This window comes from Muntiacus reevesi, chromosome 17 (genome assembly GCF_963930625.1).
Source record: "Muntiacus reevesi chromosome 17, mMunRee1.1, whole genome shotgun sequence".
Taxonomy (NCBI): domain Eukaryota; kingdom Metazoa; phylum Chordata; class Mammalia; order Artiodactyla; family Cervidae; genus Muntiacus; species Muntiacus reevesi.
In genome coordinates this window covers 10252929-10267714 of record NC_089265.1, presented here as the reverse complement: position 1 = coordinate 10267714, position 14786 = coordinate 10252929, and the positions used below count along the sequence as shown (strand labels likewise).

Sequence of the window (14786 nt, the reverse complement as noted above, 5' to 3'; positions counted from 1 at the left end):
GGTCTTTGAGGGTGAGACTTAATGAAGGAGGTGTGGGCTTGGGGAGGGAGCGGGACCCCCAGGCCTGGAGGAGGCACGTGCATCATGCGGAAGAAACGCTGAGCGGGAGGGGCCCTCGCAGTCCCCCAGACCCGGTGGGTGGCGGAAAGGGGAGTACCTTTGGCCAGGGAGATGTTGCGCAGCGCGATGGAGTGCTCCCAGTCCTTGAGGCGTAGGTCCTCGGTGATACCGTTGAGCACGTCCAGCTCCTGCTTGAGCTGCAGCTCCAAGCCCCGGTGCGCCAGGCGCAGGCGGCGCGCGTCCTCGCTGGCGTTGCTCACCAGCACGCGCAGGTCCCGCAGCCGCGTGCCCTGCAGGGCCACGTCGTAGGACAGGCTGAGGTTGAGGCCGCGCAGCGCGCCGCCCACGTCCGCCAGCTCGTCGCTCAGGGCGCCCACCCGGCGCGCCAGCCCGTCCAGCAGGCCGGCGTGGCGCCGCAGCAGCAGCTGGCTGCGGTTGCTATCCACCTGCAGCTGGTAGAGCTCCAGCTGCGCCGCGTCGCTCTGCTGGGCCGAGCGCTCCCGCAGCAGGACCACCGCCTGCTCGCTCTGCGCCGCCTGGGCCTGCAGCCCCCACAGCGCCCCCTCCAGGCGCTGCACCGCGCCCGCCAGCGCCAGCAGCGAGTCCGACTGGTTCTGCAGCGCGTCGTGCGCCTTCCACACCTGCTCGCTCAGCTCTCCCTGCAGCGGGGCCTGCAGCAGCCGCAGCTGCAAGTCCCGAAAGCTCTCGTTCAGCCGGTTCACGTTCCGAGTCAGCGCCTTCAGGTCGTCCGGGGAGCTCCGGGGCCTGGACACTGCGGAGATGGAGGAGAAGGAAGAGGGGGAGAGATGAGACGGCTGCAGAGGTTCTCCCCCAACCCCAACCTCGGGGCATGGAAGGCAGGAGACGCTCAGTAAGAGGAAGGGGAAGCGGAGGTGGCCAAGGCTGAATGCCTTAACACATCCCCTAAACGGTGTTCAGCCGGTGGTCCCCAAACACGTCTGCCCGTGAGAATCACCTGGCCAGGGATCCCACCTGGAGAAGTTGTGGTTGGATGGGTCTGGGAGGTGACCCAGGCTTTGGAATTTTAAAAAGAGCCCAGGGTAATTCTAAGATGCGATTCAGTTTGGGAACCCCTGGACTCATCTATGGGCTTCCCAGGTGGCGCTAGTGGTAAAGAACCCGCCTGCCAATGCAGGAGACATAAGAGATGCAGGTTCCATCCCTGAGTTAGGAAGATCCCTTGGAGAAGGGCCTGGCAACCCACTCCAGTATTCTAGCCTGGAGAATTCCATGGACAGAGGAGCCTGGCAGGCTACAGTCCATGGGATCACGAAGAGTCGGACAGGACTGCAATCGACTTAGCATGCACGTAGGCACAGACTTATCTACGGATGAGGTTGATCCGTAGGAACCGGTCTCTCTCTCTCTCTTTTTTTTTTTTTTTTTGTATTTTGGAAAGGATCAGATATCAGCAGTTCCACGAGGCTTACCCTCCAATATTCTGTGTCATCCCCTCCACTTTAGAAGGGAAGTACCCTCATCCCCTGGAGAAGGAAATGGCAATTCGTTCCAGTATTCTTGCCTGGGAAATCCCATGGACAGAGGAGCCTGGCAGGCTATACAGTCCATGTGGTTGCAAAGAGTCGAACACGATTGAGCAACTAAACAGCAGCAAAGGACCCTTATTTAACCCCCTTTAGGGCTAAAGCTGTTACTGTTGCCCCAGGCAATGGCAAGTAAGACCTGGAGACAGGATTCCAATCCAGAGGGCTTGCTTGCTCTGGAACCCTGATGCTGCCCTCCAAGTCTGCTCTGGAACTGTCTGAAGGGACCATGCCAGCAGCAGACTCAGCCAGGCTCCACTGGTAATTCCCACTCCTCAATTCGGGGTCCCATTCCCTCTAGACCAGGGGAGATGCTTTTTACATCCATACCTTCTCTTATCTGGGGCTTACTAGATGGCGCTAGTGGTAAAGAACTCATCTGCCAGTGCAGGAGACATAATAGACTCGGGTTTGATCCCTGGGTGGAGACTATCCCCTGGAGGAGGGCATGGCAACCCACTCAGTATTCTTTCCTGGAGAATCCTATGGACAGAGGAGCCTGGCAGCCTACTGTCCATGGGGTCTTTATACAACTGAGTGAATTAGCATGTGTGCATTTCCCTTCTCAGGCAAACGACCAGCTCAATGGTCTCCCACCCTTTTCCCTTGGAGAGGTTTCCTTGTCTTGATTATAAGCAGCTAGTTCACAGCATGAAGGGAAGGCGTGTGCCTCTGAGTCATTATCATCTAGCATCCGGCGTCTCCTGCATGCCCAGGGAGCACTTAGGGACACAGCAAACCCTGGTACCTCCTGGGATGTCCAGGAATGCTGGTCTGTTTGCTGTGCACTGCCCACAGCTTTGTCTCCCTCTGATCTACACACCAGGAAAATGGGAACTAGTAGTGGGGGTGGGGCAGAGTAGGAGGTGAAGACAAAGGAGGCACAGGGGGAATTCTGCCTTGGAAGTCTTGGGATGGAGCGAGCCAGGGAATCTAGTACACAGCTTGTTCAAGTGATGAGAGGATCCATATACACTAGCTCTTTCCTGAACCTCAAGCTGGGACGGAAGGAGGTGGTTTTGTGGGTGCTGGAGCTGATGCTTCTGCCAGTGCACGGCATTTAGTAAGTCATCTCAGATTGCATTCAGAGGCTCACAGCATTAGAGGGGCATTTGAGCCCCACTTCAGATTTTCCCTTGAGACTTCCCTGGCAGTCCAGAGCTACCACTGCAGGGAGCAGGGTTCGATCCCTGGTCTGGAAACTAACATCCTGCATCCCACATGGCATACCCAGAAACAAAACAAAACAAAACAAACAAAAAAAAAGAAAATAGTCAACAAAATTAAAGTGTTCACTCAGCACTTTAATCTCCAAGAAAATCATATGCCCAACCTCTGCTCATACCCATTCTCTCCCCTTTCAGTTAGCTCTAAGTGCTGGAATGTTCTGTATTCTGTTCACATTTGAAGTTTGCCTCCCTGTATTCTCTAACCACTGATTTTGCCCTCTGAGGTCACAGAAAGCTAGTGAATTTTACTTTTCCCACAAGTCAGCTCTTCAGAATCTCAAAGACAGTGATCACATCCTGGCTATGTAACCCTGTTGCTAGTTAAAGTCAGCAGTTCCTTCATCAGCTGTCTCTTGACTGGCTTCTGAGCCTCCATACCTCCTGGCTAACCTCTTCTGCACATAACAGGGTGTCAACATCCCCTTAGAGGGTGGGGCTTGATCTAGATTTGTTTTTTTCCATGGTGTATAAAGACTGGGATAAGTTTGGAAGAGGGGTCTTCAACTTCATTCTGGGCAGAAGACTCTCTACTATGGCCCAAACTGAGTTTTTCAGACTTGCATCATTGACTTTGAGTCTAGGCAGTCTTCGGTGAAAAGTTTCCCCATTTTACAGATAAAGAGACTGAAGCCATGAGCATATTCATGATCTGCCTAACGGCACGCTTCCTGACTCCTGGTCCAGTGTTTCCCTTCACTGCCCCATTACTCTGGAAAGTTAGTGAAAGAGTCATCAAGGGATTTCTCTGGAAAGGTCCAGTGGTTAAGAATCCACCTTGCAACCCAAGGGACATGAGTTCAACCCCTGATCAGGGAAACTGAGATCCCACATGCTGAAGAGCAACTAAGCCCGAGCCACAATTAGAAAGCCCATGCGTCACAACACAAGATTCTGCCTGCTGCAAATAACACCTTATGCAGCCAAATAAAGAAATATTTTCTGAAAAGAGTTGTTAATAGAAGTAAAGGTTCTGGAGAAATGAATCCATGATGCAGTCACAACCCAAGTAACCACAAGAATTGTCTGCCTGTCATCGCAGGCCAGGACCTGATTGTGTTTGTCCAATATTCGACCAGATTGATTGACAGGTATTTGAGATAGGGCAGTTGGAAACCAGAAAGCCTGATATTTTAGTGTCAGCCTGTGCTCTCGATGCTCTGAGATTCAAAGAAACACCGCAGCTCATCAGAAGTAGTAAAACACTAGGTTTATTAATTTTGGTTTTAACATTGGGATTGCAAGTGACTAAAAGGAACAGAGCAACTACTTGATTTTAATGCTCATTAGCTCAGGCCTGTCAGAGGCAACACTGAAGGAGGCAGTTTCCCTTAAAGCCATCTCTGCCAGCTCCCACCAGCCCCGGCTTCCCTCTGCGGGTGGTCCCTGTGCCCTGGGAGGCCACCCCCCCACCTCCCACCGCCTTGCCCATCAGCCCACAGGTTTCAGATCTGAGACCCCTTCTCTCTCAGAAAACTGGACTGGAACTTGCCCGTATGGTGAAGGTTGACAATCAGCCACCCCTTCCGAGAGAGTCCATCTGAGTCTTTGATTATTTTTCATTACACAACCAATTTTAACATAAATTGAAATAAAGAAAAAATTCTTCCACCATCTCACAACCTCCAACAAAGAACACTGGTTTCCTTTCCATTTTCTTCTAGTTCCATCCAAACGCATACCCAGTCTTTACAATTCAATTTCTGTGCTTTCAAATTTGTGAATGATTATTTCACACTTTTCCCATCTGTCCTTTATAATTATCCTTCTGATGGCTGCCTAAGAGCGTCAGGGAGATGGCTGGTAATTTACCCACTCTCAATCATGGAAAACAAATGCAGAAAGGTCCCTCCTTCTCTTGAATTTTTTCCTACCAATAAATTCCTAGAAGCTGGATTAGTAGAGCCAAAGTTATAGACATTTTTATAACTCTTAAAAATTCCAACGAAATCACAAAAAGAAAAAAAAAAATCTAGCCAAATCACTTCCCAGAAGTTATACCTATTTGTAATTACATTATAGGCTTTCCAGGTGGCGCTAGTGGTAAAGACTGCTAAGTCACTTCAGTCGTGTCCGACTCTGTGCGACCCCATCCCTGGGATTCTCCAGGCAAGAACACTGGAGTGGGTTGCCATTTCCTTCTCCAATGCATAAAAATGAAAAGTGAAAGTGAGGTCGCTCAGTCATGTCTGACTCTTCGCGACCCCATGGACTGCAGCCTACCAGGCTCCCCTGTCCATGGGGTTTTCCAGGCAAGAGTACTAGAGTGGGTTGCCATTGCCTTCTCCGAGTGGTAAAGAACTCAGCTACTAATACAGGAGACATAAGAGACTCAGGTTCAATCCCTGGGTTGGGAAGATCGCCTGGAGGAGAAAATGGCAACCCACTCCAGTATTCTTGCCTGGAAAATCCTATGGACAGAGGAGCCTGGTAGGCTACAGTCCATGGGGTCACAAAGAGTTGGATGTGACTGAAGCGACTTAGCACACACACATACATGCACATTATAGATTTTTAAATGTGCCAATTTCAATAAAACCTCAATGCACTGAGTATTACAATTTTCATATGGTTAATGTCACAGATACAAAATGGTAGCTTGTTATTTTATGCTAGTATATTTGCATTTTAGAAGTGACTTTCTCAAGGCAATGCATTACCTATCTTTACAATTTGATTTCTTGGCTTTTTTTTTTTTTAATTTAATGAATCAGCTCAAATAAATGATATGGGTATTTTAGGTACTCAGTCTAATCAGAACAAAATTATTTGAAGGAGTAAATACTCTTTGGGCATCCAGTCATGCTGTAGAAGCCCAGAGCAGCCTCCCTCTTTTGGGATCACTTACCCACCCCAGAAATGAATTATCTCCTTCCAATAGTCACAGTGTGTTCTCAACTCACACTACCCCACCCCCTCCTACCCCCATTTAATCCCTTCCAGATGTTTGCTGTCCTCAACAGGGAACAATTCTTCCTTGAGTGTGACTCTCTTAATTCATGTTTATGCAAACAGTTCATTTATCTCTCTGCCTGCTGTATTTACTTTTAATTGCTCTATTCTTTAGCTTTCATACTTTCACAAAGGAGATGATAAATCATAGAGTAACAATAATTACTGGCATCTCCCGAGTCCTTACTCTGTGCCAGACATGTTCTAAGTACTTCCCATATTAATGCATTTAATTTCATAATAAGCCTATAAGTGTTGTTATGATCATCATATTCCAAATGAGGAAACTGAGGCACACAGAGGTTGAGTAACTCACAGGTCATACAGTTGGTAGACAGAGGAGACTGACTTTAGACTCAGGTCATTTGGGTCCAGAACTCCCTTTGTGACACCATCTGTCCTGAATATTCATTGGAAGAACTGATGTTGAAGCTGAAATTCCAATACTTTGGCCACCTGATGTGAAGAACTGATTCATTTGAAAAGACCCTGATGCTGGGAAAGATTGAAGGAAGGAGGAGAAGGGGATGACAGAGGATGAAATGGTTGGATGGCATCACCGACTCAATAGACATGAGTGTGAGTAAACTCTGGGAGTTGATGATGGACTGGGAGGCCTGGCGTGCTGCAGTCCATGGGGTTGCAAAGAGTCAGACACGACTGAGCGACTGAACTGAACTGAAAGGGTGGAAGGCACAGAATAAACTTTTAATTTATTTTATTATTTATTTATTTATTTTTGGCCATATCACGTGGCATGCAGGATCTTATTTTTTCCCAGCTATGGATCTAACCTACACCCCCTGCAGTGCAAATATGGAGTCTTCACCACGGGGGAAGTCCCTAGAATACACTTTTTAACAGAGATGCACAAATAGCGAATAAGCTTTGAAGGTAGTGAGTTCCCCATCATAAAGCCAGGCAGGAGTCAGGCTGCTTGGCAGGAATCATGGATTCTAATTCAGATTCTGATTCAGTACTAATTGCTGAATCCTAATGAATGTGTTCATGTACACTTTGTAATAATGTTTGACTAATGCATGAATATCTGTCTCAGGCCACACCCTGGGCTAGGTGAGTCACACAATCACATCTCCTGCAGTCTTCCCACCCAGACCCCAGTCGTGAACTGGCTCCCTGTTTCATAATCATCTTTTATGCTCATTAAAAAATGATCATATGCTGGTGAAATCAAGGTGCTCCAGACTGACCAGAGAGGCTGCATTTCCCAAACACATCAGACACACCCACCTTGCCAGCAAAGCAGGGGAGGTACCTGTGAGCTGGAGGAAGAAAAGCTAAGTGTTCTATTTTAGGTTTGGCAACCTAAGCCTTGAGCACTTGTGTTAATAATCCTTTATCTTTGTATAAAGTTTCACAGTCATTATCTCCCTTAATTTTAAATATAATTCATCTTGGGAGGTAGGCAGTGCTGCAAGTATTCCTAATATCCTCAAAGGGTAAAAAAGAAAGAGGCTCAAAGAAGGCAAGAGATGCCAGAAGCATAAATAAGGATGGATTGGGGTCATCTGTCCCATTATCCAGTCTTCTGTCCTCCATACCTGCTGCAGGGCTGGTCAGCCCCATACTGAACTCCAAAGTCTACTTGGGGGAGCAGGGTAGGAGATGACATTTATTAAGCACCTACCACACGCTGAAGCTGAAGCTCCAATACTTTGGCCACCTGTTGCAAAGATCCAACTCCTTGGAAAAGACCCTGATGCTGGGAAAGACTGAAGGCAAGAGAAGGGGGCAACAGAGGAAGAGATGGTTGGATGGCATCACCAACTCAACAGACATGAGTTTGAGCAAATTCTGGAAGATAGTGAAGGACAGTGCTGCAGACTGTGGGGTCACAAAGAGTCGGATACGACTTAGTGATTGAACAAAAATATGCCAAACTTAGCTTTAGTCTCTTGTTAGGAGTGACTTTGCTTCATCTTCCCAGCACACTTGTGAAGTAGGAATTCTGCCCATGTTCAGATGAAGGAGCTTGAGAAGGTAGGAAAGAGTGAAAGGAGGCTCAAGATACTTGGTTTATGAAGGCCCTGCTGGCCCCACCCTTACATAAGACAAACAGCAGAAGGTATCTCTCCCCCTTTTTCCAGGCCACCTGAGCAGAAGTCCTGCATCAGCCTTAGAAGTGAGAGGGAATTGTTAGTGGTTTGGGTGGCGGGGGGTGGGGGGCATGGAGAACTGGCATCCTAGTCTGATGGAGAAGCCGATGGAGGAGGGGAACAGATTCTAGAATGCAGTCAGGAGCCATATAACTGTGTGGTCCCCCCAAGCCTACAGGCAGATGGTATCACCATTTCACAGATGAAAAATTGAAACTCAAGCAACGAAGTGAGTAACTCAAGGCCATCTGTGAGTAAGAGGTGGATCTGCCCGGCTGTTTCACTGTCCCATGCAGCCATCCTGCCTTGGCCTCATTTAGGCTCACGATGCTGATGGGAGGAAGGTGGGTATCAGAATTCACAGAGCGTCACATTAAGGGGCATCCCAGGTGTCTCAATGGTAAAAGAATCCGCCTGCCAATGCAGGAGACGAAGGAGATGAGGGTTTGATCCCTGGGTCGGGAAAACCCCCTGGAGAAGGAAATGGCAACCCACTCCAGTGTTCTTGCCTGGAATCCCATGGACAGAGGAGCCTGGTGGGCTACAGTCCCTGGGGTTACAAAGAGTCGGACACGACTGAGCATGCATGCAGACACATTGAGGGCAGAGTTGGGAAAGGATGGGGCTGAAATGAAACTGCAAGTCAGGCACCTCAATTTAAGCACTAAGAAAAAGACAGGAAAGGGGGCTTTCTTTCGGGAGGTCTGCAACACTGGGCTGGATTTCCTGAGATCTGGATACATGTGACTTTAATAGAAAATTCATTTAAAAGTGGAGCATAATGCTTATTCCAAATTGCATAGTAGAGAGGTTATTGGTAGATCTTTAGCACTTAAAGTGATGCCCATTTTCACTAGGGCTCCCCTGTTTCCAAGAGGTAGGAGGAAACCAGGGCCGGCATAGTGGTGTGTGACAATGCCCCACATGCAAAAAGGCCCCATGCTGGGGGCTTACTGCCCTGCTCTCGCTCTCTGGAAATTTTGGATAATTTTATTTTTGAATGTGTGTTCTGTAAATGAAGGGCAGAGGCAGGGGAAATGAAGCAGATGCGGGAGGTGAGGTATTACGCATTAGAGGACATGCGTAAGGACCCAAAGACGAAAGCAGATTGGTAAATTTGAAAGTGTTAGTGTTAGTTGCTCAGTCGTGTCTGACTCTTTGTGAGCCCATGGACTGCAGCCCACCAGGCTCCTCTGTCCATGCGATTCTCCAGGGAAGAATATGGGACTGGGTAGCCCGGAAGCCCCTTCTCCAGGGGACCTTCCTGACCCCAGGATCAAACCTAAGTCTCCTGCATTGCAGGCAGATTCTTTACCATCTGAGCCACCCTGGTAAATTTGGGGTGAGTTTATTCACTTTTTTTTAAAGTACTGGATTGGCCGAAAATTTGATTCGGATTTTTCGGTAAGCTGTTTTGGAAAAACCTGAAAAACTTTCTAGCCTACCCAATGTCACATGTCCCTGCTCTGAGCTCGCTCAGCAGGATGTCCTGGATCAACATCTCCAGGCTGGAGACTGGCTTCTTTGTCTGCAGCCCACCATTCCCTGCACTCACACAGAAGAGAGCGGGAGCTTGCAGCCACAGCTCAGAGCAGCAGGAGGCCCTTTGGGAAGGAAGCCAGCAGAAGCTCCGTCTTTACCAGGTGGCCTGAGCTTCCTGATGCTTTGTTCACCTGACGACTCATCTTTCAGTGGCTCAGGGCCACACGCTTTGCCCACATGCGTGTGCTGTCCTGAATGCCCGTGCGCAGTGGCCTTGGTCAGCGCTGGGACTGGAGGGCTCCCTAAGTAAGTAAGCCCAGTGGCCAATTCTAGGTCCTTCAGGCAGGATCCAAGAAACAGGCATGAAGGACGCAGACTGCATCTCTGCAACGGTGCAGCCCAGATGCCCAGTCTTTATACATAGACCTGTCTCTGGCCCATGGAGGAGCACAGACTCTGAAGTGGGGGATGCACGGAGCGGAGGCTGACTGCCAGCCAGCGGCCAGCCGTGGATATCCACATTAGGATGGCCTGGCACAACCTCAGAGGAAGAAAAACCCCGCCAATATGTTGGTTGCTTACCCCAGAGGTGTGCTGGGTGCTCTGTGCTCCCGGCACAAGCGTTCCCTTTGGTGGTCCAAGCCAACGGAGTCTCTGATAATTCAGTCTTGATGACCATGCAAATGGGATCCAAGACAAATTATGATGAAAAAGGCTCTTCTTGAGGAGGTTGTCCCCAGGACCCTCACTTCAGAGGCCAGAGTATCTGAACTCATTACGAGCAATGTCAGGAAATCAGCATTTTGATGGGGTGCATGCGTGTGTCCTCAGTCACTCAGTTGTGTCTGACTCTATGCGACCACATGGACTGTAGTCTGCCAGGCTCCTCTGTCCATGGAATTCTCCAGGCAAGAATACTGGAGTGGGTAGTCATTCCCTTCTTCAGGGGGATCTTTCCCACCCAGAGACTGAACCCTCATCTCCTGTGTCTCCTGCACTGGCATGCGGGTTCTTTACCACTAGCGCCACCAGATCTAAAAACCATTCTACACATGGGTATGCTTTTTTATTATTATTATTTCCTTTCTTCCTTTTATGGGTCTTTTTAAAAACTTTTTATTTTATATTGGAGTAGAGCCAATTAACAGAGAAGGCAATGGCACTTCTCCAATGGTACTCTTGCCTGGAAAATCCCATAGACAGAGGAGCCTGTTGGGCTGCAGTCCATGGGGTCGCTAAGAGTAGGACACAACTGAGCGACTTCACTTTCACTTTTCACTTTCATGCACTGGAGAAGGAAATGGCAACCCACTCCAGTATTCTTGCCTGGAGAATCTCAGGGATGGAGGAGCCTGGTGGGCTGCCGTCTATGGGGTCGCACAGAGTCAGACACAACTGAAGTGACTTAGCAGCAGCAACAGAGCCAATTAACAATGTTGTGACAGTTTTAGGTGTCCAGCAAAGGGGCTCAGCCATACTTATACACGTATCCATCCTCCCCCAAACTCCCCTCCCATTCAGGCTGCCACTTAGCATTGAGCAGAGCTCTCTGTGCTGGGCAGTAGGTCCCTGTTGGTTCTATTTTAAATATAGCAGTGTGTACCTGTCCATCCCAAAGTCCATAACTATCCCTTTATCTGTCCTTATCTTTTCCTTCTTTTTAAAATGTATTTTTTAAAAAACAAATAAGTGGCATATTACTTTGCTGGAGCTACCATAACAAAATAGCACAGACTGCGTGGCTTACACAACAGAAATTAAAAACCAGTTGTCTTGTGGTTCTGGAGGCTGGAAGTCCAAGATCAAGGTGTCAGCAGGTCTGATTTCTCCTGGAGGCCTTTGTCCCTGGCTTGTAGCTGACTTCGTTCATCCTGTGTCTTTCGTGGCCTTCCCTCTGTGCATGTCTGTGTCCTAATCTCCTTTCCTTATAAAGACACTAATCATATCGATTTAGGGCCCAACCTGGTGACCTCATCTGACTCTAATCACCTCTTTAAAAGGCCTGTCTCCAGATACAGACATAGTCTAGGGTATCGGGGGTTAGGACTTCAACACTTGAATGTTGAGGGGATGCAATTTAACCCATATAAGTGAGGCCCTTTACTAGAGAATAACTGGGAAGAAGTTGGGGTGGACAGTAAAAGCGGGTGTTGATTTCCAAGCCTCTGTCATACCCTTTATTGCAGCTATTTCTAGAAAGTGGGCCTCAAAGACTTACTAATGGAACATAGCTATAAAGAAATAAAAACCTGGGCTTCCCAAGTGGTTCAGTGGATAAGAATCCACATGCCCATGCAGAGGACACAGGTTCGATCCCTTGTCCAGGAAGCCCCCCATATACTGAGGAGTAACTAAGCTCGTGGGCCACAACTACCAAGTCGGAACCCTACAACCCGGAAGCCGCAACTACCGAGCCCGTGGTCTGCACCAAGAGAAGCCGCCGCAATGAGAAAGCCGTGAACTGCAAGTAGAGTAGCCCCTGCTCACTGCGACTAGATAAAGCCTGCACTGCAATGAAGACCTGGCACGGCCAAAAATAAATCATGTTTTCAATTTTTAAATTTTTTTTAAATTAAAAAAATAACAGCCTCTCCTTACAAATTTAGACCCTGTTCTCAAACCACACGTGGAAAGCAGAGTCCATTGAGAAAAAAGTGACCTGCCCCATGGTCCATGCTCGGTGATTTCCCCAGGCACTTTTCTTTGGCATTTAAGCTGGAGTCTCCTCATTGACATACAATATAATAAACACCCTAACCTATTTTGAAACAATCCATCAAGAAAGAGGAGGGAGTGTAAACATAGCTCTTTTAGAGCCCAGAGTTGATCTTACCTCCAGTAGTTTTCATTCTACTTGAAAAGGAAAGTAAAACAACAACAACAAAGAAAGCAACAACCCCTGAAAGCCAACCTGCCATATTTCACTTAATGCACGGGCCCTTCTCTACACACATTACACCCCCCATCGCAGAGCAGAAACTCACTTTCTAGGATCTCGTGTCATCCCTGGGCTATCACACGGCCCACTTCCACTTTTTAAGAAATGCAAATAAATGCTTGAATATTATTAAGATGTGAGACAGTTTTATTGGGTCATATAATTCATAAAAAAAAAAAAAAAAGAAACTTTCCTATTTAGCACTTAGTGATTTCTGGATACCATACTGGACACTTCACCCTGTGTGGAATGTCTGACACCCACCCCAGTCTCTCAGTTTTTATAGAAGTCCTCAGAGACAGATGTTGTGGGGAACCTCAGGGGTTTTGATCTACAGACAAGATGCTTACATCAGTGTGAAAATTAAATGTATGTGATGGGAACAGGTATTTTTGTGCTTCGCAACCTCAAATGCCCCATCCCTTCTCCTTGCCTCCCCAAGGCTGGGCTCATGGTTGGACACTGGGGGGATGAATTGTATGAGATCTAAAGAGACAGCTCAGTGCAGGCCTTCAGAGCTGGGCTCTGTGCTCAAAGGTGTGGACAATCTCTTTCTCAATCTGGCATCATGGTTTCAACCTCCAAGACTGCTTTTTCCATGCCTCCCTACAATGGGACCTCTTTCCCTGCCCTTCCTGCCCACAAGGGTGCGTTTCCAGTGTCAGCTGGAATCAGACATGGAAGGCTTGAAAGATACCTTGGCGACCATGTGGATGCCCCTCCCTATTTCACAGGTACGAAAACAGAGTCCTAGACAGAAGGACCCTCTTGCCCCAGGTCACACAGCTAGACAGAGGTGAAGATGGGATGATTAATGCCATGTTTCATCCACTTAACAGAAGAAAAGAGAAAACTAATAGTAATGGCTGTTCACTCAATTCTAGACAGCAGACTGGGTGTTATCATGCATTTTAACATTTGAGACCCTTTGAAATCGCGGTTCAAATACCTAGTTTCTCAGATGAGATGTGTCCTGTATTGTATGTTTGTGTGTATGTACAGGCATGCCTTGTCTTATCACACCTTGCTTTACTGCACTTCGCAGATACTGTGATTTGTACAAATTCAAGGTTTGTGGCAATCCTTCATCGAGCAAGTGTCATTTTCCCAACATTTGCTCATTCTGTGTCTCTGCATCGCTTTTTGGTGATTCTTGCCATATTTCAGCTCTCCTCCCTCCTTCCCCTGCCCTGCCAGCAAAAAGATTATGACTCTCTGAAGGCTTAGATGATGGTTAGCATTTATTTTATTTATTTTATTTTATTTTATTATTTTGGCCACACCATGCAGCTGTGGGATCTAAGTTCCCTGAGCAGGGATTGAACTCATGCCCCTTGCAGTGGAAGTGCACAGAATCCTAACCACAGGACCACCAGGGAAGTCCCAGCATTTTTTAGCAATGAAGTATTTTTAAATTAAGGTATGTACATTGTTTTTTTAAGACACAATGCCATTGCACACTTAATACACTACAGGATAGTGTAAACATAACTTTTATACACACAGGAAACCAAACAATTCCTGTGACGCACTTTATTGCAATATTCACTTTATTGTGGTGGTCTGGACCCAGACCCACATGATCTCTGAGGTGTGCCTGTATATATAATTATTTTCTGTATATTATGATATTCTGACATCTTAAGAAACTTTCTGTCTGGGGAGTGACTGCTCCCCCTGAAGCTGGCCAGTTCTCAGAGATGCAAAGGGCCCTGCTGGGAGCATCCATTTCTATCCAATCTGGAGCCACACCTCTTTTCTCTGCCCCCAAGAAACAATATTTCTCTGCCTCAGTCTTCCTAAGGCTGGGTAACAAGGCAACTAGAGAACACCTCTATAGCCCACGGTCTGCCAAAATTATTCAAACCAGCTAGGACTGCCTTGTCTTTCTCACAGAAATCCCAATAAAGGCTGGGGCCCGACTGTTTCCCTCACTCCTGTCTTCTGCCTTCTGACCTCCCTTCCTCACAAGGTTCTGTGTGGCCTGCGTGCCTCCTGTCTCTGGTATCTGTGAGTATAAGAAACTCAGCCTGAACCTCTGTCTCCTCTTGTGGCCACATCCACCTGGCCATTTCAGAAAAGAATATATGACATGTTCATACGTCCAGTTCTACAGATGAAGCTTAGAGAGATTGAGTGGCTTGTTCAAGAAAACATTACTAGTGAATGACAGATTTAATCCATTCATCCATTCATCCATCCACCCACCCACCAATCCATCCATCCATCCATCCACACATCCATCTATCCATCTACCCATCCATCTATCCATCCATCCACCTATCCATCCATCCATCCACCCATCCATGTGAATTATTACTGGTAATAATGCAAAAGATTATGTGACTTTCTGTTGTATCCCATGCATGGACCATCTCCCGGCTCCAGTGGGACCTTCCTTATGCTCCCCTCCATCTCTCCAGCCTGCCTTCCCAGCAACAGTCAC

At 47.7% G+C, this 14786-nt stretch overlaps 1 protein-coding gene across 1 annotated transcript in view; it reads right to left on the bottom strand.

Annotated features, from left to right (window-relative positions):
- The window catches only part of SCARA5 (scavenger receptor class A member 5), a 128173-nt gene that overhangs the window by 52795 nt on the left and 60592 nt on the right, over positions 1 to 14786 (bottom strand). The window contains exon 4 of the mRNA XM_065908193.1: positions 158 to 832. Coding sequence (XP_065764265.1) covers positions 158 to 832 — 675 coding nt within the window. The remainder of the gene's footprint in view (positions 1 to 157; positions 833 to 14786) is intronic.